This window comes from Haematobia irritans, chromosome 4, assembly GCF_050003625.1.
Source record: "Haematobia irritans isolate KBUSLIRL chromosome 4, ASM5000362v1, whole genome shotgun sequence".
Taxonomy (NCBI): domain Eukaryota; kingdom Metazoa; phylum Arthropoda; class Insecta; order Diptera; family Muscidae; genus Haematobia; species Haematobia irritans.
Genome location: NC_134400.1, coordinates 109,215,119 through 109,238,971, shown reverse-complemented (window position 1 = coordinate 109,238,971; position 23,853 = coordinate 109,215,119). Strand labels below are relative to the sequence as shown.

Genomic DNA, 23,853 nt, shown 5'->3' with positions numbered 1-23,853 from the left:
TAAATAACGAACGGTTGAACAAAATTTACGTTCGATTTAACGAAAACGATTTTAATCTTAAGAAAATTGACAACTAAAAATCAGCAATATTTCACGATTGTGAGATTGGCTTAAGTCCTTCGGAAATGTCCACAAAGTATGGCATTCCCAAGATATTTAGATTCCATCAAATGTTTGGAAACACAAATTCAATGGCCGGATAACTAGGTAAACTTAGGTTTAATAGAGAGACAGCTTCGCTACGGAAAATGGATATACCACAGAACCGGTACAGGACTACTCCCTGATGTGAATGGACCAGTCCCAGACCTGGTCGAAACGGGACACGGGTTTGTCATTGACGGTGTACATTTACACTGTAGGTCACGGCTTGAACTCATTCCAAAGGACATAACCTAGGAGAACTTAGTAGGACTAGACAGGTCCTCATTAACCAGTCTGGGACAAACCCTTATTTTGCACATCCCAATTGCACAAGGAAGGAAAAAATTTGGAATATGCTGACCCATTGGTAAATGTCTAGATCCAATAAGATTTTAAAATTCATAGAGAATATAAATCAATAAATTATATGCAAATCTAAAACCTGCGACAAACTGGAGCACTGGTACTAGTCCTGTGATAGGTGGTAATATGCACCAAATTTTCGTAGGATCGCCAGTTGGGCAGGTGGTGAATTTTTCTCTTATTAATGAGTGCTACCCGATTGTATAAATATTTATCTCAATGACAAAGAACCTCCTTCTTATTGCTGAAGAGAATCTATGAAATGCACAGGAATATCAGCATAATTACATAGAGGGATACATTACGGCTGAAAAACTTTCTTTCATCTATGCCGACAGGAGCAGCAGAGTAATAGTGTAATAGTTATGTTTGGCCCATCTTGAAACTGGGGACTGGAAACAAATCAGGGAATTCGTCTAAGAAGGTATTTTCATGGGTGTATACAGGCTCTTCTGAGACAGCGAATTGGATCCTCTTTTCAACCTAACCTAGATATGTATATCAAGCTCATCAGTTTTTAAGGATTATTTAAAGTAATATTTTTTAAATGCCTGTGTAGTGTAATTTTGCCACACGCTTCCGAATTTTTACTCATCTGGTAAAAAAACTACGATTTTTAATAAAAGTTAATATTTAATATTCCAGTTCGATTTAACGAATATTTCTAAATAACGAAAGGGCCTGACAATATATCGTTCGTTAAACCGAGCTTCAACTGTATATATATATATATATATATATATATATATATATATATATATATATATATATATATATATATATATATATATATATATATATATATATATATATATATATATATATATATATATATATATATATATATATATATATATATATATATATATATATATATATATATATATATATATATATATATATATATATATATATATATATATATATATATATATATATATATATATTTATATATATATATATATATACTCCATGGCCTTTTTACCGTAATGGCAAGATGCCAAATCCGGCCAAAACAGTACGGAACGTACCATGGAGTGGTACGCCGCCAACAACGTGCAGGTGGTTCCCAAGGACAAGAACCCTCCCAACAAGCCAGAGCTCCGCCCAATTGAGAAATACTGGGCTATTGTCAAGCGGAACCTAAAGAAGACCAAAAAAATGCTAAGGACGAGCAGCAGTTCAAGGCAAACTGGCTTTCTACGGCGAAGAAGGTGGACAAGGTGGCTGTACAAAATCTGATGGCAGGTGTCAAGCGTGAGGCCTGGCAATTCGGATTTGGAAAAGCGAAAGCCTAACTGAATATTTTTCCTGAATTTTATACTAATTGAACTTGAAAAAGAAATTTAATTTGATTTTTTAAATAAACGATTTCACCGATTTACACGCGTTTTCCCTTGACTAAATTTTGACCGTATCACCCTTTATACACTTTATGGGGACTTAGAGCAATATTTCGATGTGTTACAAACGGAATGACAAAGTTAATATATCCCTCATCCTATGGTGGAGGGTATAATAATGTTTACACAGAAGCATATAAATCTTATAACTGATTTAAACATCATAGTAGACTTAATGCTTAAATAAAACTTGATATCCAATTTTTTTAACCTACTCACACTCAGAAATTCGATTCATGTTTTTGTAGCATTGGACGCCGCCTTCTTTATCCGATTGGCTTGGAATTGGAAATCTGGAGTTCCGTAAAGAGATACGCCTAATTTGGTATGCATTGGTCGATGTTTTGATGTAGCCCTCATACAGACCGATCTCCCGATTTCAGTTCTTGAGGGTATGGAAGCAATTTTTATAATCATAGACCAATCTTTTAGTATACGGATCGGCTTAGAATTAAATTCTGAGTCGATTTAGCGATGTCCGTCTGTCTGTCTGTTGGAGTATTTTTGTGTGCAAAGTACAGCTCGCAGTTTTAGTCCTATTGTCCTAAAATTTGGTATAGCGTCCTGTTTCGGATCAAAGACGATCCCTATTGATTTTGGAAAAAATCGGTTCCGATTTAGATATAGGTGCCATATATATTTTTCACCGATCTAGTCATAATTGGCGTGTATATCAACCGATCTTCCTCAAATTCCGTACATCCGAATATTTTGTGAGTCTCGAAAAACTTGCAAAATATCAGCCTAATCGGTTCAGATTTAGATATAGCTCCCATATATAGCTTTCGCCCGATTTACACTCATTTGCCCACAGAGGCCAATTTTTTGCTCCGATTTAGTTGAAATTTTGCATAGGGAGTAGAATTAGCATTTTAACTATGCGTGCCAAATTTGGGAAATCGGTTCAGATTTGGATATATCTCCCATATATAGCTTTCGCCCGATTTACACTCATATGACCACAGAGGCCAATTTTTAACTCCGATTTAGTTGAGTAGGGAGTATAATTAGCATTGTAGCTATGCGTGCCAAATTTGGTAGACATCGGTTCAGATTTAGATATAGCTCCCATATATATGTTTTTCTGATTTCGAAAAAATGGTCAAAATACCAACATTTTCCTTGTTAAATCGCCACTGCTTAGTCGAAAAGTTGTAAAAATTACTCTAATTTTCCTAAACTTCTAATACATATATATCGAGCGATAAATTATAAATAAACTTTTGCGAAGTTTCCTTAAAATAGCTTCAGATTTAAATGTTTCCCATATTTTTTTACTAAAATTGTGTTCCACCCTAGTGCATTAGCCAACTTAAATTTTGAGTCTATAGATTTTGTAAACGTCTATCAAATTCTGTCCAAATCGAGTGATATTTAAATGTATGTATTTGGGACAAACCTTTATTTATAGCACCCAACACATTTGACGGATGTGGTATGGTATCGAAAATTTAGATCTACAAAGTGGTGCAGGGTATAATATAGTCGGCCCGCCCGACTTTAGACTTTCCTTACTTGTTTTGTATATGTATCGGTCCATGCATTGATATAGCCCCCATATAGACCGATCTCTCGATTTGACTTCTTGAAGGTATGGAAGCCGCAGTATTTATCAGATTTACTTGAAATTGGGAATTTAAAGGTGTTATAGGTCCGTAAAGAGAAATGTCAAATCTGCACCGAGAAAAAAGTAAACTGTTTTATGGGAAGATTGAATTAACTCGTGCGAAAACTGAACTAAATTATCCTCCACATTTTGAAATTTCCACAAAGCGTTCTTAAAACCAGGATAATTAATGCCCTCTTGTATTTTTTAACAGCAGTTCATGAAATTGCACTCTCTCATAGAAGAAAAAATGAACTAAAAGAAAGAATAAAATCATTGGCGCCAAATCATGACCATTTTAACCATACCGTAGTTCATTCTTGCTATTTTTGGGAATCGTACGAACATTTTCTTCTGCTCTAGTTCATATTGAACTTATGTTTGAACTTTATACCCACGTTTAGTTCATAACATCTTTGAGGCATACTTAAAAATTAAAATTTCATTACTCTGTGGAAAATTTCGAAAAAATAATAAAATTTATAATAAAATAAAAATAAGTTAAATATAGCGTTAGTTTAATTATGGAATTTATTTCTGTATAGTATACATCGGTCCATGTTTGGATATATAGGATATAGACTTTGCTTTTATTTTTGGTAAATTTTTAAAATTTTTTCCAAAAAATCTACAAATAAATATAGCTCCCATGCAAACCAAAGCCGGAGCCTCTAACAACTATGCCAACCATTGGTCCACATCGGATCTTAAATATATATAGTCTCTATATAAACCGATACCCAGATTTGACTTCGGAAGCCTCTTGGAGGAACAAATTTCGTCCGATGCGCTAGAAATTTGGTACGTATATGCTTTCTAACCATTGTCCCTTTTTTTAACAGTATACCAAAATCTAAATTTCTCTGATTTACACTCAAAAAAGTGAACCCTATATTTCACTAAAGCTGATTTAATTCTCTTTTAGTTCATAGAATTATTACGTTTTAAGAAAGTTTCCATGACTTTAACAATTTTTTGCTTAAGTAAGTTAACTTAACTAAAGCAGAAGAAAACATTATACACAATTGATGTATAAAGATGAACTAAATTCGTGTCTCCCACAAAATAGTTCAGAATTCCTTAATATTTGTAAATTTTACCAATAATGCGTCCATCATGAACTTCGTATGGCACTAAAGACATTATTGCACTTTTGGACTCCAATTTTTTACTTCAAACTACGAAATTTTCTTTAATAAGTGAAAAACAAGTATATACGGCCGTAAGTTCGGCCAGACCGAATCTTATGTACCCTCCACCATGGATTGCATAGAAACTTGTACTAAAGACTGTCATCCACAATCGAATTACTTGGGTTGCGGTAACACTTGCCGATGGCAAAGTATCTTAAAACTTTGTGACAAAATTTTCTATAGAAATTTTGACAACATTTTCTATAGTAATTAAAATTTAAAAAAATTTTCTATAGAAATAAAATTTTGGTAGATTATTTTTGATCGGGATCGGCTATACATAATTATAGATCGATATGGACCAATTTTGGCATGGTTGCTAGCGGTCATATCCTAGCGCAATGTACCAAATTTCACCACGTACCAAATTTCAACCGCATCGGATGAATTTTGCTCCTCCATGAGATCCAGAGGTCAAATCTAGGGATCGGTTTAAATGGGGCTCATATATAATTAAGACCGTTATGAAGCAATTTTTGCATGGTTGTTAGATACCATATACTAAGACCACGTACCAAATTTCAACCGGATCGGGTGAACTTTGCTCTTCCAAGGGGCTACGGAGGTCAAATCTGGGGATCGGTTTATATGGGGGCTACATATAATTATGGACCGATATGGACCAATTCCTGCATGTTTCTTAGAGACCACACGCAAAAAAATAATTCTTTCCTCCCAAACGAAATTTTGGACAAACAAAGTTCGTTTCTCATTTGCTTTTCGCTGTAAGGAAGTGTATTTGGAAGAAAAGTATATACTTTTTGTGATAAACGTTTATTCTTTTCCAGGATGTAAAAACAATTTCATAAAGACTAGCTCAAAAAAAAACATTATTTTCTTGCTAATTGCATTGTCCCTCACATCTTTCTCACATCCACGAGGATTTTTAGTTCTTAACACCTTTTCCTGTAATACCAACAATGTAGAAGAAATTATACGATTTTATAAATTTTAAAATTTTTTTTACCTTTCGCCTGGACGGAGAATCGAAACGCGGACCATGCACATTGTAAGCCAACACACTAACCACTGAGCTATGTACCTGTTATGGTCATCAATAGATAAATATCCATATAAGTTATATTTATATAGCATAGCTGCGGCGCCCACGAACCGAATAAACAAAGTTTATTTAACAGAAACAAACATTTAGTTTGGCACCGTGGATCCGTGGTAGCTACGTCCGACTTGCATGCCAAGGGTCGTGGGTTCGATCCCCGCTTCGGCCAAAGTTTTTTTTTTTTTTGCTTTTGTTTTTTTTTACATATATTCCAGATATATTCGGAAGATTCCGAAAAAATGTTCAACATTACATTGTACTATATTAAATTTTGAACTGTAAAATGTGTCTTCTTAAAGACCTAAAGTCAGAAAAGAACAGTGTTTGATATAAACGAAATGGACTGTGTTGTTATTTCAAAAATAATTTTTTTTTATTGAAAAAATAAAAATTTTGTAACAAACGAATTTTTTTTGGTGATAAAAGTTTAAAATTTTCGAAACAATTCAAAAAACTCTAACAAAAGAAAAACGTTTTCGGTACAAACGTTTTTTTTCTTTGCGTGCATATACTAACCCCACGTACCAAATTTCAGCCGAATCGGATGAATTTTGCTCATCCATGAGGCTCCGGAAGTCAAATCTGGGGATCGGTTTATATGGAGGCTATATATAATTATGGACCGATATGGACCAATTTTTGCATGGTTGTTAGAGACCCTATACTAACACCATGTACCAAATTTCAACCGAATCGGATGAATTTTGCTCATCCAAGAGGCTCTGCAAGCCAAATCTGAGCGTTGGTTTATATGGGGGCTATACGTAAAAGTGGTCCGATATGTGCCATTTGCAATAACATCCGACCTATATCAATAGCAACTACTTGTGCCAAGTTTCAAGTCGATAGATTGTTTCGTTCGGAAGTTAGCGTGATTTCAACAGACGAACTGACGGACATGCTTAGATCGACTCAGAATTTCAACCAGAATATATATACTTTATGGGGTCTTAGAGCAATATTTCGATGTGTTACAAATGGAATGACAAAGTTAATATACCCCCCATCCTATGGTGGAGGGTATAATAATAATTTTGTCTAATAAATTTTCTTAAATTTGTCGAAAATTTGTTACTTATTTTTGCGAAATCGGCGCGACATCTGCGCTTATGATACAGTTTAGATAAAATTTTCTATAATTAATCAAATTTTTCTACAATTAACTATAATTTTCTTTCCTGGTGGATTCACTGTTTTTTCAGTGTACATGAAATTTATAGGAAACGTAGCAGAAGGCGATTAAATGAATATAGGGTACGTGATTTTTCGATATCTGATCGAGGAGTTGCACCTCCTTCTTGCCTTATTTTTTGAAAATTTCAAGTTTATAGATTTTTTAGTGAAATTTCCAGGGAAAACATGAATTTAAATGAAGTTGACAGACAGCATAGAGTGATTCATTTTCCGGTATATGTTCACGAAAGGCAACATATACCCCCCCCCCCGTGGCCGACATTTTAATTTTTTAAGCACAATTATTATTTTTAATTTTACATCGTAATATCAACTGGTTAATAAAAGGAAATACACTTACATTTAATCTTTCGTCAGGTTTTTCTCTATTGCACTTTTAAAGTTTTCTTATTCGCTAACATAAAACTTTTAAATAATTGCATAAAATATTCAGATTAAAAACTAAATATCACAGAGCTTTCCTATTATAAATTATAAAATATAGGTTGCATAATCTTTAATATTACGGAAATATTTGTTTCAGTGTACGCATAAATATTATTTCCTTCCAAACGAAGATTTTGACACACCAACTTCGCATGCTAAAATTTCGGAGATGTTGCAATTCATCCCTCAATTTTAAGTGGAAAATATTCTTGAATGATAAAGTGTCTTTATCACTGACAATTCCAGATAGTATATAACAACTCTTTACGGCAAATGATTGATTGAAACAAAGATTAATTTGTACCTTCATCTTAGCATGGAGCTGTTAATAGACTGTATATCAGAAAATCCAAATCGATAGTGTACTTAACTTCTCAACTAAGCAAATTGCCAAAACGGGCATCACAGCTTTATAATTAGCATTCTTATTGAAAAGAAACGCATGATTTATTAGCTTTTGTGCATTATGGTCTATAACATAACCTGCATTACCAATCCACATGCCCTGATTGAGACATTTTTATAGCCACCACCATAGATGGGGGGTATAATATGTTTGTCATTCCGTTTGTAACAGGTCGAAATATCGATTTTCGTTAATATAGCAAACGTTTGACGACAATTATCTTATTTTGAGAGGTGGCCCGTTTTTAAGAGAGTCCAAGTTTGAGAGGTTTCGCTGTATATATTCTTGATCAGGGAGAAATTCTAAGATAATCATGTTACTGTTTTCAATAATGAACCTGTCATGCTGAAATTTTGTACCGAGTCTTTTGTCCACAGGCAGGTCAATTTCGAAGGTGGTTTTGATATAATCCCCATATAAACCTACTAAACGATTCCGGGTTTTGAGAATCTAGACTCTGCTATTTATATCTGATTTTCCTGAAATTAAAAATCTAAATATATTTTAGGTACATAAATAGATTTGCCGAATATGGTGTGAATCGGTCCATGTATGGGTATCGCCCCAATATATACCTATCCTCCGATTTGACATCTTGAGCGTCTAGACATCCCAATTATCTTTTGCCTGAAATTAAAACTGTGGAGGTATTTTAGGTCCCTATTTATGGATCATACCAAATATGGTATGAATCGGTCCATGTATTAGTATAACCCCTTATAGACCAATATCTCGATTCGACTTCATTGGTTGCTAGGAAACACAATTTAAATTCAAAAGATGGAGGTATCTAATAACCATAAGGAGATATGTCAACCATACACTGAAAAAAATATTTGCGTGATATTAAAGGTTATGCAACTTAAATTTTAGGATGCGAAATTTACAAAATATTAAGGACAAATTTCTTTAAAATAATGACAATTTAATTAAATTAAACTTTATAATCTTTGCTTTAAAAATTTTTTCATTAAATTTAGGACACAAATTTTGTGAATTTGCGCCCCTCCGTTAAAGTCGCATGTCTTTGAACTCAGGCTAATTTTCCTTAAAGTAAAGAAACACATTTTCGATTTAAAGAAATTTTCCTTAAATTAACTGAAATATTGAAACTTTAGATTTAAGATAAAAACGCTTCAAATATAGGCTAAGACTTATTTTAAGGATTTTTGGAATTAAAAAAACATTTTTTACTTTGAAGTATCTGTTATAATTTAAATTGTTTAACGGGCATTTGTTTGTACGTGAGTACCTTTATTAATAAACCGCGAAAAGGGAATAAAAAATTGATAAATGAGATCTGTATCTTAATTTTAATTTTATTGGTCCTAGATTTAAAGCCAGATAGGTCGCTAAAAAAATTTCTTTATTTTAAAGAAGCCGCATCTTTGGCTCGGAATCAATACCAAAATCCTTAAGGGAAGGTCAAAATCTTTGGATCCAAGTAAACTTTTTTTTGAGTGTAAAGATATATATCGGTAAGGGTCTGTCTACCGATTTAATTTTAGGGGTAGAAGACTAGGGTGTCCAAAACTGACGATTAACCACATTCGATTACACAAACCGGATAGTGAAAAGATAGGCATTTTCGGTTAACCACCAAAACCGAGTCTTGACTATCGTTTAACTGGTTCTCTGTATTTCAATGAAATTTCTACCTAATTTGTCATATGTTTCTTCAGAAAGTATATTTTTGAAGATACAGCAAAAAATTTGGAAGATCTTCTAAAGGCACAACTTTAAAAGCACTTCCAAAAATGTCCTCCCAAAGATGTTCTTTATTTTAACTACACAGGAAGTTCTTTTAAATTAATTTATAATAACTGGCTTTTTCATATTTTTAATGGGTAATTTTTACATTTTATGTTTCACATAGCTTAAAAAGAGAATAAGAATTAATAAAATATTACAACTAATTTAAATTTTGTTTGAAAAACCAATGCTAAATCCATTCTAGAAAAATTGCGGAATTATGAAAATATTGGAGGTCAAATGTTTCAAACAAATGACAGTTCACAAACTTTTTAATTCACATCACAAATACTTAATTCGGATCACACCTTCAGAAGTGATGCACATCCAGTGCAACGGCTGTTGAAATGGTGGACATCCGTCCAATTTTGCACGACTCTCTGATCCAAAAGGACATTTTCACTACTTTTTAGGCGACGCTTTTTCTTGTTGGGAGAGGGATGCGCTTAGACGTGGTGATTAAGATTTCTCTAAACCTCTAACCAAAACCTCTAAATCTATATACTTTAAATTTAACTTCAGGAGGCGTACCATTGGACCCGCTGTGCTTGGGAGAGCATCTGTCATCAAATCCACCTGGAATTCTATATATTTTCAAGTAAACCACTACTGCGAAGAATTGTCAAAGAAAACTCTTAAATTTGATTCATGGTGGTGGGTATTTAAGATTCGGCCTAGTCGAACTTTACTTGTTTAAACATCAATAGTGATGACTGTTTGTTACGCATGCGCAACATTAGAATATTTTATATTGATGGCTGTAAATTTGTTTTAGACTTCACAACCTTGACAGCAAACAGTGATTGTCATCATCTTCAATTCGGATGGAAAAAACTACCACAACTAAATGACAAGCCCGACGACTTTCGAAAGTAAAAACAATGGCAAATCAAAATGATTAGCAGTGGATAGGCAAAATTTAAAATTATGATAATTTTTCAAATTAATAGATTATTATGAAATATTACGGTGACTAGGAAAATGATATAGTTTTATGAATCGATCGATCACACAATGCGAAATAGCATCAAAAATCAAGTTCTGACTGCAAACAATGGAGCAGTTCCACAAAAAAACCACTCGAAATTTATGGCTATTCTCAGGAGCTATTACAATGATTTTAGCTGTGCATGCATGAATGGACATGCAGTAATTAAGAAAGATGGTAGTAGTGGGCTGGATTTGTTGTCGATGACTTTGATTGACAGATTTGGACTATAAAATCATAGCAAATTATGGAATCAATCACACTAACCATTGTCAACTCACCATCAACTGAAACTATTCAGCTAAATTTAACTCAAAATGAATAAATTCGTAAGTAGCTCATTGTAGCTGCGAAATTCATAATTTATCAAATAATTTTTTTTTGTTCATATCTTTAGGTTCTTCTTGCTTTGGTTGCCACAATGACTTGTGGTGTTTTAGCCGGAAACCCCCAGGATGTCCATGCTTATACTGTGAAATTCGACAGTGATATCGACCCCGAGGGCCATTACAAATACAACTATGAAACATCCAATGGCATTGCCGCCCAAGAGGAAGGTCTTGGTGGTCATTACGCTACTGGTGGTTATGGTTACTATTCACCTGAAGGCCAATTGATTCAGGTTTCATATGTTGCCGATGAGGAAGGTTTCAAGCCAAGTGGAAAACATTTACCCACTCCCCCACCAATTCCCCATGCCATCTTGAAGTCCTTGGAATATATCCGTACTCATCCTCATGTTGAAAACAGGAGACACTTCTAGGAATTTTCCCAATTGAATTTTGAACATTTTGTTATGTCGTTAAAATAACATGGAGTACAAGAAATAAGAATATTTTGTGTGAGTTGGAAATTGTTATTGTTTTTTTGGTGGGGCTATAGTAAAACAATACGGCGAGTACGTACCAAAAATTAAAATCTTTCTTCTGAAACCTATTTTTATACCCTTCCCCAATACTGTGGTACAGTAGTGGGTAAAAAAATTGTTTATTTACACTCATTTTCTCTATTCAACCGTCGAACGGAATGAACGTGTTTTTAATAGCGGATACAATCATCGTAATAAGTACCTACTACGAATTTCAAGTGTGGTGGGATATTAGGCCACCATGCAGAGAAATTCAAAGACATCCACTGGGTTGCTAACTTCAGGGCCCAGTGGACGGGTATCGACTGGAGTTATAAATTTGGGCAATGACCAAGAGTTAGGCCCAATTAGTCGACCTGTAGACGGGTCGACAGGTGGCGACAATTTGACAAGTCGGACCTTTTCCAAGGTAACGGCATCAAAAGGAGGTAATCCCTCACGAAAGAGATTCAAGGAACGCAGAAATGCTTTGTTTATCCTAAAGAAATTAGGATCAGTCGACCCAAGCACGTTGTCGGCTAAACAAAGCGATTCCTTAAAATGGACTCAAGGAATTCTTGAGGCTGGAAAAAGGGAACGATCACCGGATGAGCTGCCATCCTCCAAAAGGGATCAACGATTGCTTGCCTCAGTTGCTATGGCTATCATAAATAAAGGAGCATTGGACGGTATGGTTCCAAAGCAAAAATGGGGGGAAATTGAGAATGCTTTGTCTGGCGTCTACTCACAGGTGCTGGAAAAGTTTCCCAGCCCAGATCCTCGACACCAAGAGGCTGGTTGGTATCAAGGACGATTTAAGCTAGTCGCATTTGAGGACCAGAGGTCTATAAATGTTTTAAAGCTGCTCTGATACTAATTGGTGAAGTTTGGGAAGGAGCTGCTCTAGAGTTAGTCGAGAAGAAAGACATACCGGCTAGACCAAGAGCACATGTGTGGATACCTGCAAACCCTCCTGACCCTGAATCTATTTTAAATAGACTGAAACAATGCAATCCAGATCTTCCAACAGCTGATTGGAAGGTTGGCCGTTTGGATGAAGTGGATGGGCCAAGACGGCATGCAGTGTTTATATTGAACACTCAGTCTTTGCCACATCTAGCAGTCTCAGGGCCGTGTATGTTATGGCTTTCATTATATCCAAATGAAGGTGTATAAAAACGATCAGCTAAAGGATTCAGAAATGGACAAGCCTCTGTCTGAATCAGAAGTAAGCGGGTCCTCTTGCGAAGTCGAGGGAGATACCAAAGTTGAAGACATGGATAGATACCGTATGCGTGAGGAAGTTTCTACTGCCTCAGAACTCACCAAAGTTGAACCTATGGTTATTGCGAGAGTCACCGAGATCTCTGAAGAGGACATTCTTGATGACTCGATTGAAGCGGCTGATGTGACGGTTGTTGAAAATCTCGATGGTCCTACGGATCCTCCAGATAAATCTTCATCATTGTAAGGCTGCATGTGCTGCCTTAAAAGTTCTCCTGATGAAAGGGGACATAGACATAGTTCTTATTCAAGAACCATATGTTTATAGAAACAAAATATGTGAATTAAGTACTCCGGGGTTCAAACTATTGCAGTATACTGGTAATGATGTAATTCGAGCCTGTATAATTGCTAAACACGAGCTTAACTTGTTTCTGCATCCTTCAATGTGCAATGCAGACACTGTCGTTGCCAATTTAGAAATAGCCAAATGCAAATATTGGGTATTTTCGGTCTATATGGGACATGACAGGGAGATGCCTCCACGTGCCGTTAAGACCTTAGTGGAGGAGTCACTGAAAACAAAGACGAAAGACATTATGGGATGCGATGCGAATGCGCATCATAGTATATGAGGAAGTAGTGATACTAATGCAAGGCGAGAGTCGCTAATAGAGTTTATTTTGCGTACTAATCTGGTAGTCTGCAACAAGGAAGATGCCCCAACCTTTGTCACTAAAAACAGGCAAGAGGTTTTGGACATCACCTTGGCCTCGCAAGAACTGAATGAAATGATATCTGAGTGGCAGGTTTTAAGTGAACACAGCTTCTCAGATCATCGTTACATCAGTTTCAAATTTGATGTTCATACCACCAAGACCATATTTCCGCCAAATGTTAGGAAAGCTGACTGGAATAGGTATAGGGAATCTTTCAATATGATGATACCGGAAATACCAGAGACAAATATGAGCACTGTGCAAGTTATCGAACACGCAGAGGAGAGGATTACTAAGGCCTTGAACATTTCACTGAAAGCTGCATGCCCTAAAGGGAAGCCAAGGGGGAAAAATCGACCACCATGGTGGTCTACGGAATTAAGTAATATGAGGAAATCCTGCAGGAAACTCTTTAACAAGGCAAAGTCCACCAGAGCCCCTGAGGACTGGGACGCTTACAAGAAGAATCTGAGAGGATACAAGCGAGAACTGAGAAAGGCTCAGCATAACTCTTGGAATGCTTACTGCAGCAGTATTGAGAATACGTCCGAGGCTTCCAGACTACGGAAGGTTCTAGCATCCACCAACTCCGCTCCAGGTTTCATTAAAACATCGGAGGGCAATTGGACAACGTCCAGTGAGGAGACGCTGGAGGTACTATTGGACACACATTTTCCTGGAAATCAGACGGTTGAACCATGTACTGGCGGTGCCACAGTGGCTCAGCGGTCGTTTCCTATCGAGGAAATTGTATCAGAATCTAGAATAAAATGGGCGTTAAATAGCTTTGGATCATTCAAATCCCCCGGACCTGATGGAATTACTCCGGCGGAGTTACAAGCGGTGGCTGACAGAATTATCCCCTGGTTGTCGGCGATATATATAGGATGTATCAACTTAGCACATATTCCACGAAAGTGGAGGGAATCAAAAGTCGTTTTCATACCTAAAGCGGGAAAAGCCTCTCACTCGAATACGAAGGATTTCCGACCAATCAGCTTATCATCATTCCTACTTAAGACTCTGGAGAGGATGATAGATATTTATCTTAGAACTAGCGTCGATTCAAGTTTGCTCTCGAAACGACAACATGCATAGGTTAGGTTAAGGTCTACTGAGACCGCATTACATGAACTAGTCAGCTTTATTGAAAGCTCACTATCTGTCAAAGAATACACAATCGTGGCGTTTCTAGACATCGAAGGGGCGTTCAATAACGTCCATCCGAGCTCGATATTAAATGGACTGACAACTCTGAATGTTGATCCAGGTATACTTAGGCTGTTAGACGAACTTCTAAGGAAGAGACGCATTTCAGCCACACTAGGACAAGCAAACATACAAAGGTATGTGAACAGAGGCACTCCTCAAGGGGGAGTTCTATCACCTCTTCTTTGGAATGTTGCTATAAACGACCTTCTGGTTTCCCTAGAAAAAGAAAGGATACAAGTGGTGGCATACGCAGATGATGTGGCGCTAGCAGTCAGGAGAAAATTCCCATCAACAGTTAGAGATATTATACAGAGAGCCCTCCGGATGACTGAGAAATGGGCGAAAGATAATGGTTTTGGGGTAAATCCTGCAAAGACAGAACTAGTCATGTACTGCAAAGATCGCAAAACTCCCACGGTTAGACCCATTTCTTTAGGGGTATTGAAATTTCCATTAGGGAGTATGCAAAATTCCTTGGCGTTATTTTGGACAGGAAGCTGAACTTTAAGCTTAATATTGAAGAAAGGGCGAGGAAAGCAACGGTAGCTTTATACTCGTGCAAAAAGGCAATAGGGAAAAAGTGACTAAAACCAACAAGTATATACGGCCGTAAGTTCGGCCAGGCCGAAGCTTATGTACCCTCCATCATGGATTGCGTAGAAACTTCATCTAAACACTGCCATCCACAATCGAATTACTTAAGTTGCGGTAACGCTTGCCGATGGCAAGGTATCTTAAAACCTCCTAAATTGTATGTAAGTCCATACGTAGTATATATTAAATCAAAAACGATCGATCCAATACGTATATAATTCAGTTTGACAAAGTAGATATAAAATTTTGACAAAATTTTCTACAGAAATAAAATTTTAACAAAATTTTCTATAGAAATAAAATTTTCTATAGAAATAAAAATTTTGACAAAATTTTCTGTAGAAAGAAGATTTTGACAAAAATTTCTACAGAAATAAAATTTTATCAAAAATTTCTATAGAAATGAACTTTTGACAACATTTTCTATAGAAATAAAATCTTGGTAGATTACTTTTGGCTCGAGTGGCAACCATGATTATGAACCGAATAAAATTTGAACAAAATTTTCTATTGAAATAAAATTTTGACAAAATTTTCTATAGAAATAAAATTTTGACAATGATGAAAATTTTATTATGAACCCAATAAAATTTTAACAAAATTTTCTATAGAAATAAAATTTTGACAAAATTTTCTATAGAAATAAAATTTTGACAAACTTTTCTATAGAAATAAAATTTTGACAAAATTTTCTATAGAAATAAAATTTTGGTAGATTATTTTTGGCTCTAGTGGCAACCATGATTATGAACCGATATGGACCAATTTTTGGTGTGATTGGACCAATTTTGGTATGGTTGTTAGCGACCATATACTAACACCACGTTCCTAATTTGAACCGGATATGATGAATTTTGCTCCTCTAAGAGGCTCCGGAGGTCAAATCTGGAGAATGTTTTATAAGGGGCTATATATAATTATGGACCGATATGGACCAATTCTGGCACGGTTGTTAAAGATCATATACTAACACCATGTTCCAAATTACAACCGGATTGGATGAAATTTGCTTCTCTTGGAGATTTCGCAAGCCAAATCTGGGGAACGGTTTATATGGGGGCTATATATAATTATGAACCGATGTGGACCAATTTTTGCATGGTTGTTAGAGACCATATACCAATATCATGTACCAAATTTCAGGCGGATCGGATGAAATTTGCTTCTCTTTGAGGCTCCGCAACCCAAATCTGGGGATCGGTTTATATGGGCGCTATATATAATTAAGGACCGACGTGGACCAATTTTTGCACGGTTGTAAGAGACCATATACCAAATTTCAGCCGGATCGGATGCAATTTGCTCCTCTTTGAGGCTTCGCAAGCCAAATCTGGAGATCGGTTTATATGGAGTCTATATATAATTATGGACCAAGTTTTGCATGGTTGTTAGAGACCATATACCAACATCATGTACCAAATTTCAGCCGGATCGGATGAAATTTTCTTCTCTTTGAGGCCCCGCAAGCCAAATCTGGGGATCGGTTTATATGGGGGCTATATATAATTATGGACCGATGTGAACCAATTTTTGCATGGTTGTTAGAGACCATATACCAACACCATGTACCAAATTTCAGCCGGATCGGATGAAATATGCTTCTCTTAGAGGCTCCACAAGCCAAATCTGGGGATCGGTTTATATGGGGGCTATATATAATTAAGGACCGATATGGACCAATTTTTACATGGTTGTTAGAGACCATATACCAACATCATGTACCAAATTTCAGCCGGATCGGATGAAATTTTCTTCTCTTTGAGGCTCCACAAGCCAAATCTGGGGATCGGTTTATATGGGGGCTATATATAATTATGGACCGATGTGAACCAATTTTTGCATGGTTGTTAGAGACCATATACCAACACCATGTACCAAATTTCAGCCGGATCGGATGAACTTTGCTTCTCTTTTAGGCTCCGCAAACCAAATCTGGGGATCGGTTTATATGGGGGCTATATATAATTATGGACCGATGTGGACCAATTTTTGCATGGTTGTTAGAGACCATATACCAAATTTCAGCCGGATCGGATGAAATATGCTTCTGTTAGAGGCTCCACAAACCAAATCTGAGGGTCCCTTTATATGGGGACTATACGTAAAAGTGGACCGATATCGCCCATTTTCAATACAATCCGACCTACATCGATAACAACTACTTGTGCCAAGTTTCAAGTCGATAGTTTGTTTCGTTCGGAAGTTTGCGTGATTTCAACAGACGGACGGACGGACATGCTTAGATCGACTCAGAATTTCCCCACGACCCAGAATATATATACTTTATAGGGTCTTAGAGCAATATTTCGATGTGTTACAAACGGGATGACAAAGTTAATATACCCCCATCCTATGATGGAGGGTATAAAAATTGTACATTGGCTATACACGGCAGTGGTTAGACCTATAATGCTATATGGTGTTGTAGTCTGGTGGACGGCACTTCACCAGCCGACAAGTTTAGACAAAGTTCAGCGTATGGCGTGCTTGTGTATCTCAGGTGCATTCAGCAAGACAGGAACAAACCCCCTTAATGTCATACTGCATCTATTGCCTTTAGACATTTTGGCCAAACAGTCAGCTGCAACAACGGCTGTGCGGTTGCGCGAGCTATCGCTGTGGTCGGAAAAAAGTTACGGTCACAGTTCGGTCCTCAAAATAATGCCAGATGTGCCTAACGTAGTGGATTATACTTTGGCGGGTCCACTTTTCGACAAAAAGTTTTAGACTCTAATTCCCAACAGTGAGGCGTGGTGTACACGGACCCCGGGGAATGATATATAGATTTCTACACTGATGGCTCCAAATTGGATGGTCAAGTGGGTTTCGGAGTATATTCTAAAGATCTTGGACTTCGAATAGCGAAAAGATTACCTGATCACTGTAGTGTTTTTAAGGCTGAAATATTAGCAATAAGAGAAGTGGTGAATTGGCTGAGAAGTAATGCTCCAAGCAATATTGGCATTAATATATACTCAGACAGTCAACCTGCAATAAAATCCTTGGACTCTGTGTTTCTCAACTCGAAAACGGCCATCGACTGCCGCAAATCTCTCAATGAGATGGCTGAGCAGCACAATATTCACCTAATATGGGTGCCTGGCCATAGGAACATACCGGGGAACTGCTAAGCAGATGAGCTAGCAAAACTAGGAACTACCTTACATATTCCAGGGGAACTAGAATCTGTTGGTATGCCTCTGGCTACCTGCAAGCTCTTACTGCATGAGAAGGCTGTCATGATGGCAAATGTTCGATGGGAGAATTGTAAGGGTTGTAACGACACCAAGCAAATATGGCCCCATTTAAACTTAAACCGCACACTAGATATGCTAGTGTTCTCGAGACGCCAGATATCACACCTGATATCTGCTATAACGGCTCACTGCCTGATAGGCGATTTTGCAAAAACTATTGGTGGGAAGTCATCATGAGCTGTCATGTTGCGGAGGAAAAGGAATCAATAAAACACCTCTTGTGTGAGTGTCCTGCATTTTGTGTAAGGCGTAAGCAAATTTTAGGGGCGGACCTGGAAAACGTTAACTTAAGCAGTCTGCTAATGTTTTTGGAACAATCTGGTTGGTTCAACAGAAGAAAATAATCGAGAAGGTTCAACGGTTAAAACTAGAAGTGCCCGTATGTAATAGGTACTTTTAGTTAATGTGGACTATTCAATGGATTGAATAGTCTAAGTGAGCCTGAATCTTAATCGGGCTGCCACTTTAACCTAACCTACACTCAAAAAAGGGGGCGCCAATGCCAACTGAACTTTATTTTAGTTCATGAAGATTAGTCGATTTTAGTTTAAATTTTCCCAATGTGAGCAATTATTCCTTATTTGAAACATGTTTTGCTAACTTAATGACGTGAACTAAAAATTAGAAAAAAAGTTGTATACAAATATAGTGCACAAGTTTACTAAAAATTAAATGTTCATATTTTCCTATTTGCTTAAATTGAGTTTATAAGTCTCTCAAATGAGTAAATTTTACTAAAATTGTACCTGTCCTGAACATCGGACAGCGCTGATGACATTTTAACAAATTTGTAAATCCAATTTTTTTTCCTTCAACATTTGACATTTTCTTAAACAACAGAAATTATTAATATTTTTAATAAATTTTCTTCAATTTGACAAAAATATTAACTTATTTGTAACATGTTGCAATTAGAAAACTATTTTAGTCAAAATTTTCTAAACTAAACCTACGTTTTCTTTCATGGTGGCTTCACTTTTTTTTGAGTGTAATGTGTTTGCATTCCAAACGAATGGCTTGTGGTTTGATTCTCTGTTTTTTATATAATTTTGTAAATTGTTTGCAGTAATGTTTAAAATAGAGGAAAAAGATTTTTGTAGACCTAAAATTTCGTTTGGGGGAAAATATTTCTGCGAAATTTCATTATCATGCAAAGAAACTGCTGTCATGTGCTAATACCAAATAGAGACATCTATTGCTTATTTAATGGCTATGAAACACGTCATCTTTATGTCAACTCTTTGTAAAACAAATACTCTTTGCTTTTGTCCAAAGTCATTCTCAAATATGAAATAGTTGGCAGCATTGCCAACATCAACTCTGTAAATAAAATTCGACGAGATTCAGTTTCATACGGACAAAGCAATAAACGTATAATCGACAACATTGCTAAAATCAACACTGTAAACAAAATTCGACGAGATTCAATTTCATATGGAGAAAGCAGAAAATGTATAATCGCAAACATTGCTAAAATCAACTCTGTAAACAAAATACGACACGATTAAATTTCACAAGTAAAAAGACTGAGAATGTGGACAAATAAACATTGATATTAGTAGATGGCGCTAAGGTGATATTTTGGAATGGGTGCGTAATTAAAATGTTCTTTATTTAGGGCGAGAATATATGTGATGGCGCTGAATATATGTTAAATATAGATGCGCACGTGGGTAATATTTTACTCACGCACTATACATTTTACTAGTTTTTTTAGCTGTTTTAAATCTCCTTCTTACTTCACAAGAAGTTTCACGAGTAATACATGAAATTTAGTTTTCGCAATAAATTAAAATTTTCTCAATTCTTCCATGTATAGGACACAGTAAGACCGAGTACTGAAAATGGCGCGCTGAATATGTGAGTTACGATAATTTCGTATCACGTGCACCCCCGTAGTGTGAAATATAAACGGAAAGCTTTCATACACTCAAAAAATGCGGGTTCATTAAATTTCAATAGCTTGCAAGCCGGAGTTCTTAATTCAAAGATTTTGTGTAAGAACCACATTTATCTACACTTTTATTGGGAGAACTTTTAAGTCAGCCCATGTAGCCATATAATGATAAAGATATATCTGGAGGAACCGTAAAACCGTCAAGAAGATTTTCTTTTGTTGATTTCTATGAAATTTTACATTAATGTTCTTTATTTTCAGAGCAAAAACATTTTGATTTTAATAAACATTTAATTTTATGGTTTTATTATTAAATTTAATTATACTTAACTATACAGAAAATTTATGGTAAATATATCTAAGACTGTTAGCATATTAAAATTATTTAAATAGTAGTTCAAATGGAATGGAAAGTATTGAATCACAATTGAAACTGAGATGTCCAAGACAAAATAAATATCATTCACTTACTACAAATAAATAGTCTTACAAAAGTTTACATACACACAAACAATATTAATTGTCTTCAATCACGAAATTAATTGATCCAATATATTTAAAAAAAAAATGAAATTGATCCATATAAAAATTAATTGATTAATTGATAATTGAAATTTGTTGAATCAAATAAATTTTTAATTGAACATTTTTTAAAGTTCAATTAAGACTTTAATTGGAAAAATTTTCGTGAATTTTTTTTCTGTGTACGGTTAAAGATTTTTTTTTTTTTTAAATATATGATAACATATTAACATGTACCATTTTCACTTCAAATGAAGCCTTTTTCAAATCAAATATTGTAATTTTTAATGAAATTTTGACCCACTTTTTTCGAATTCATACTTTAGATCATTTTTCGAATTCATCATTTAGATCATATAGAAATGTTGACAAAAATACAAAAAATATAGGTATTTACCTCCTCCCCAACGAAATTTAAGACTAATTAATATATTGCGATTTTCTTTTCGTAGTCCAGTTTTTTTGGAAAAAATTTTGGCGTGTGCTTCTATGATATGTGATAACTATTTCTGCCAAATGGGCCCAATTTCGTAAAAATAAAGTCGCAATATTTTGACTTATAATGTCACCAAATCCTTATTTTACAACTGACCTCAAAAAATAACATTTACGTACATACAAAAAATAATTTTTGGATTCAATCACGAAATTAATTGATTCAATTAATTTTTAATTGAAATGTCTTCAATCACATAAATGATAGTATCAATCACCGAAGCCAATAAAAAAATTACAATTAATCCAACTGAAAAATAAATTGATACTATTAACTTTTGTGATTGATTCTTGTTCTAACTAAACAAATTAACCACCAATTAAATTTAATTTTTTTGAAAATTCAAATAAAGTTTTAATTGGAAATATTTTGGAGAAAATTTTTTCTGTGTACACTCAAAAAAAACGTGAACTCTCTATTTCACTAAAGCCAATTTAACTTTATTTTAGTTCATGGAATTATTATGTTTGGAGAAAGTTTCCTTTACTCTAATATTTTTTTTGGGTACGTTAGTTAAATTAACTAAAACCGAGGAAAAAAAATATACTCAAATGAAGCATAAAAATTAACTAAATTCGCGTCTTCCACAAAATAGTTCAAAATTTCTTTAATTTGTAAATTTTACCAAAAATGCGTCCATCATGAATTTCGTATGTCACTAAAGACATTCTTGCAATATTGAACTCCAAGTTTTTCATTCAAACTACAACATTTTCTTTAACATGTGTAAAAACTTAGTTATGTATAATAGATTTTCTTGAATTTGTCGAAAAATATATACTTATTTTTATGACATCGGCGTAATGCCAACGTTTGTAATACTGTTTAGTTAAAATTTTCTACAAATATTCAAAATGTTCTAAAATTAACCGAACGTTTTCTCCCTGGTGGGTTCACTGTTTTTTCAGTGTATATTCAATAAAGAAGGCGTTCAATCCTAAAATAAAACTGGGATACGAAATAATTTCATTAGTGGTTGAGTGTACCCGTAAGAAGGTAACGCATAATTCTTTAACGTAATTTTATACAAAAATTTATATTTTTTTGCTTTTAGCGATATAGCAATTTATTCCATAATTTTGTAAATTCATTAAGTAGAAAGAATTCGTTTGAATTCAGAAATTCATTTAATTTGAAAAAAAGTTTATTTGAAATAAAAAAGGTTTCATTTGATTTGAAAAAGGTTTCATTTGATTCGAAAATGGTTTCATTTGATTTGAAAAAGGTTTTATTTGATTTGAAAAATGTTTCATTTGATTTGAAAAATATTTCATTTTATTTGATAAAGGATTCATTGGATTTAAAAAAGGTTTAATTTGAAGTGAAAATTCTATATATATTTTTTTAGTTTTTATAGACTAAGGCTATGGTCACACTAGGCAAATATTTGACCAAAATGAGTGTCAAACATTTTTCCAGAACCATTTTCCAAATATATGGATACGGGTTTTGGAAAATAACCCTACCATGATGTTATAACCCTTTCCGACCGTGTACGCACAATTGTGCGGGTAAGTTTAAGTCTCTATAATTTCTTTAATATATGACGTACTGCGATAAGAGCGGCAAAAAATAATTGTCATATTAATTTTGTAGTTTCAGCAGTGTACTTAGCGCATTTGTAAAAATGAGTGGAAGAGGTAAGTTTGCAAATAAATTAAAATTATTTAAGTTGTGGAATATTTCATCAAACAAGTGTTTTCAATAAGAAAACATATTAAATATTGTATTCAAACAGTAACACAAACAGTACGCACAAGTATCCTGAAAAAACAGGATACAGGATCAAACTGAACAAACTTAATAATTTAAAATGTTCTATGTACACATAAATATCAGAATTCAAAAATATAGGGAAATCTATCACGTGGATCGGCTATAGGTCGAAAAGGGATATATCCAATATGAGCTAAATATGTTTTCTGGTTTGGCTGTGGCGACTGTTTCTTTTTTGATTTCTGTCAAATATTTGCCCAGTGTGACCATAGCGTAACTTGAAAAACCAAGTATTTGTTAATTTTGTAAGGATTTTTTGATATTGTTTATAAATAACAGCACGAAACATGAAATATTTAGTTAAAGACTAAAAAATCAGGAGTAAGTAAACTTTTGTGAGACTGAGTACATCTCGTCATTAGATTTAAAATTTAGTAAAATATTATAACAGAACTATTCTCGAACCCCGGTTGTTGCGATCTTGAAAACACCGGTCCACCGAAAACAGGATATTCATAAAAACCGACAATCAGTGTAAGAAGATGAACCGGGAAGTATATAGTCCTACCCAAATAGCGTAGCGAGTATGAGTACAGATATGCATGCTAGTCATATAGTCATAAAAAAAGTTTATAGACCAGGGATGGTAACTGATGTTGGCCGATTTAGATATTTTTTTAGATTTTCTAAAAAAAATCTCATTTTACAAAATTTTATTTCATTAGAAAATTTTGTCAAAGTTTTATTTCGTAAAAATTTTATTTCTGCGAAAATTTTGTCGATATTTATTCTATAGGAAAATTTGTCAAAATTTTATTTCTATAGGAAAAATTT

General features: G+C 34.7%; 1 protein-coding gene across 1 annotated transcript; it reads left to right on the top strand.

Annotated features, from left to right (window-relative positions):
* Window positions 1-10,799: 10,799 nt before the first annotated feature.
* On the top strand, window positions 10,800-11,388 carry LOC142235019 (pupal cuticle protein Edg-78E-like). Its single transcript, XM_075306240.1, has 2 exons — window positions 10,800-10,864; window positions 10,933-11,388. The coding sequence occupies exons 1-2, from the start codon at window positions 10,853-10,855 to the stop codon at window positions 11,296-11,298; spliced, it is 378 nt and encodes a 125-aa protein (XP_075162355.1). The 5' UTR covers window positions 10,800-10,852; the 3' UTR covers window positions 11,299-11,388.
* The last annotated feature ends 12,465 nt before the right edge of the window (window positions 11,389-23,853 follow it).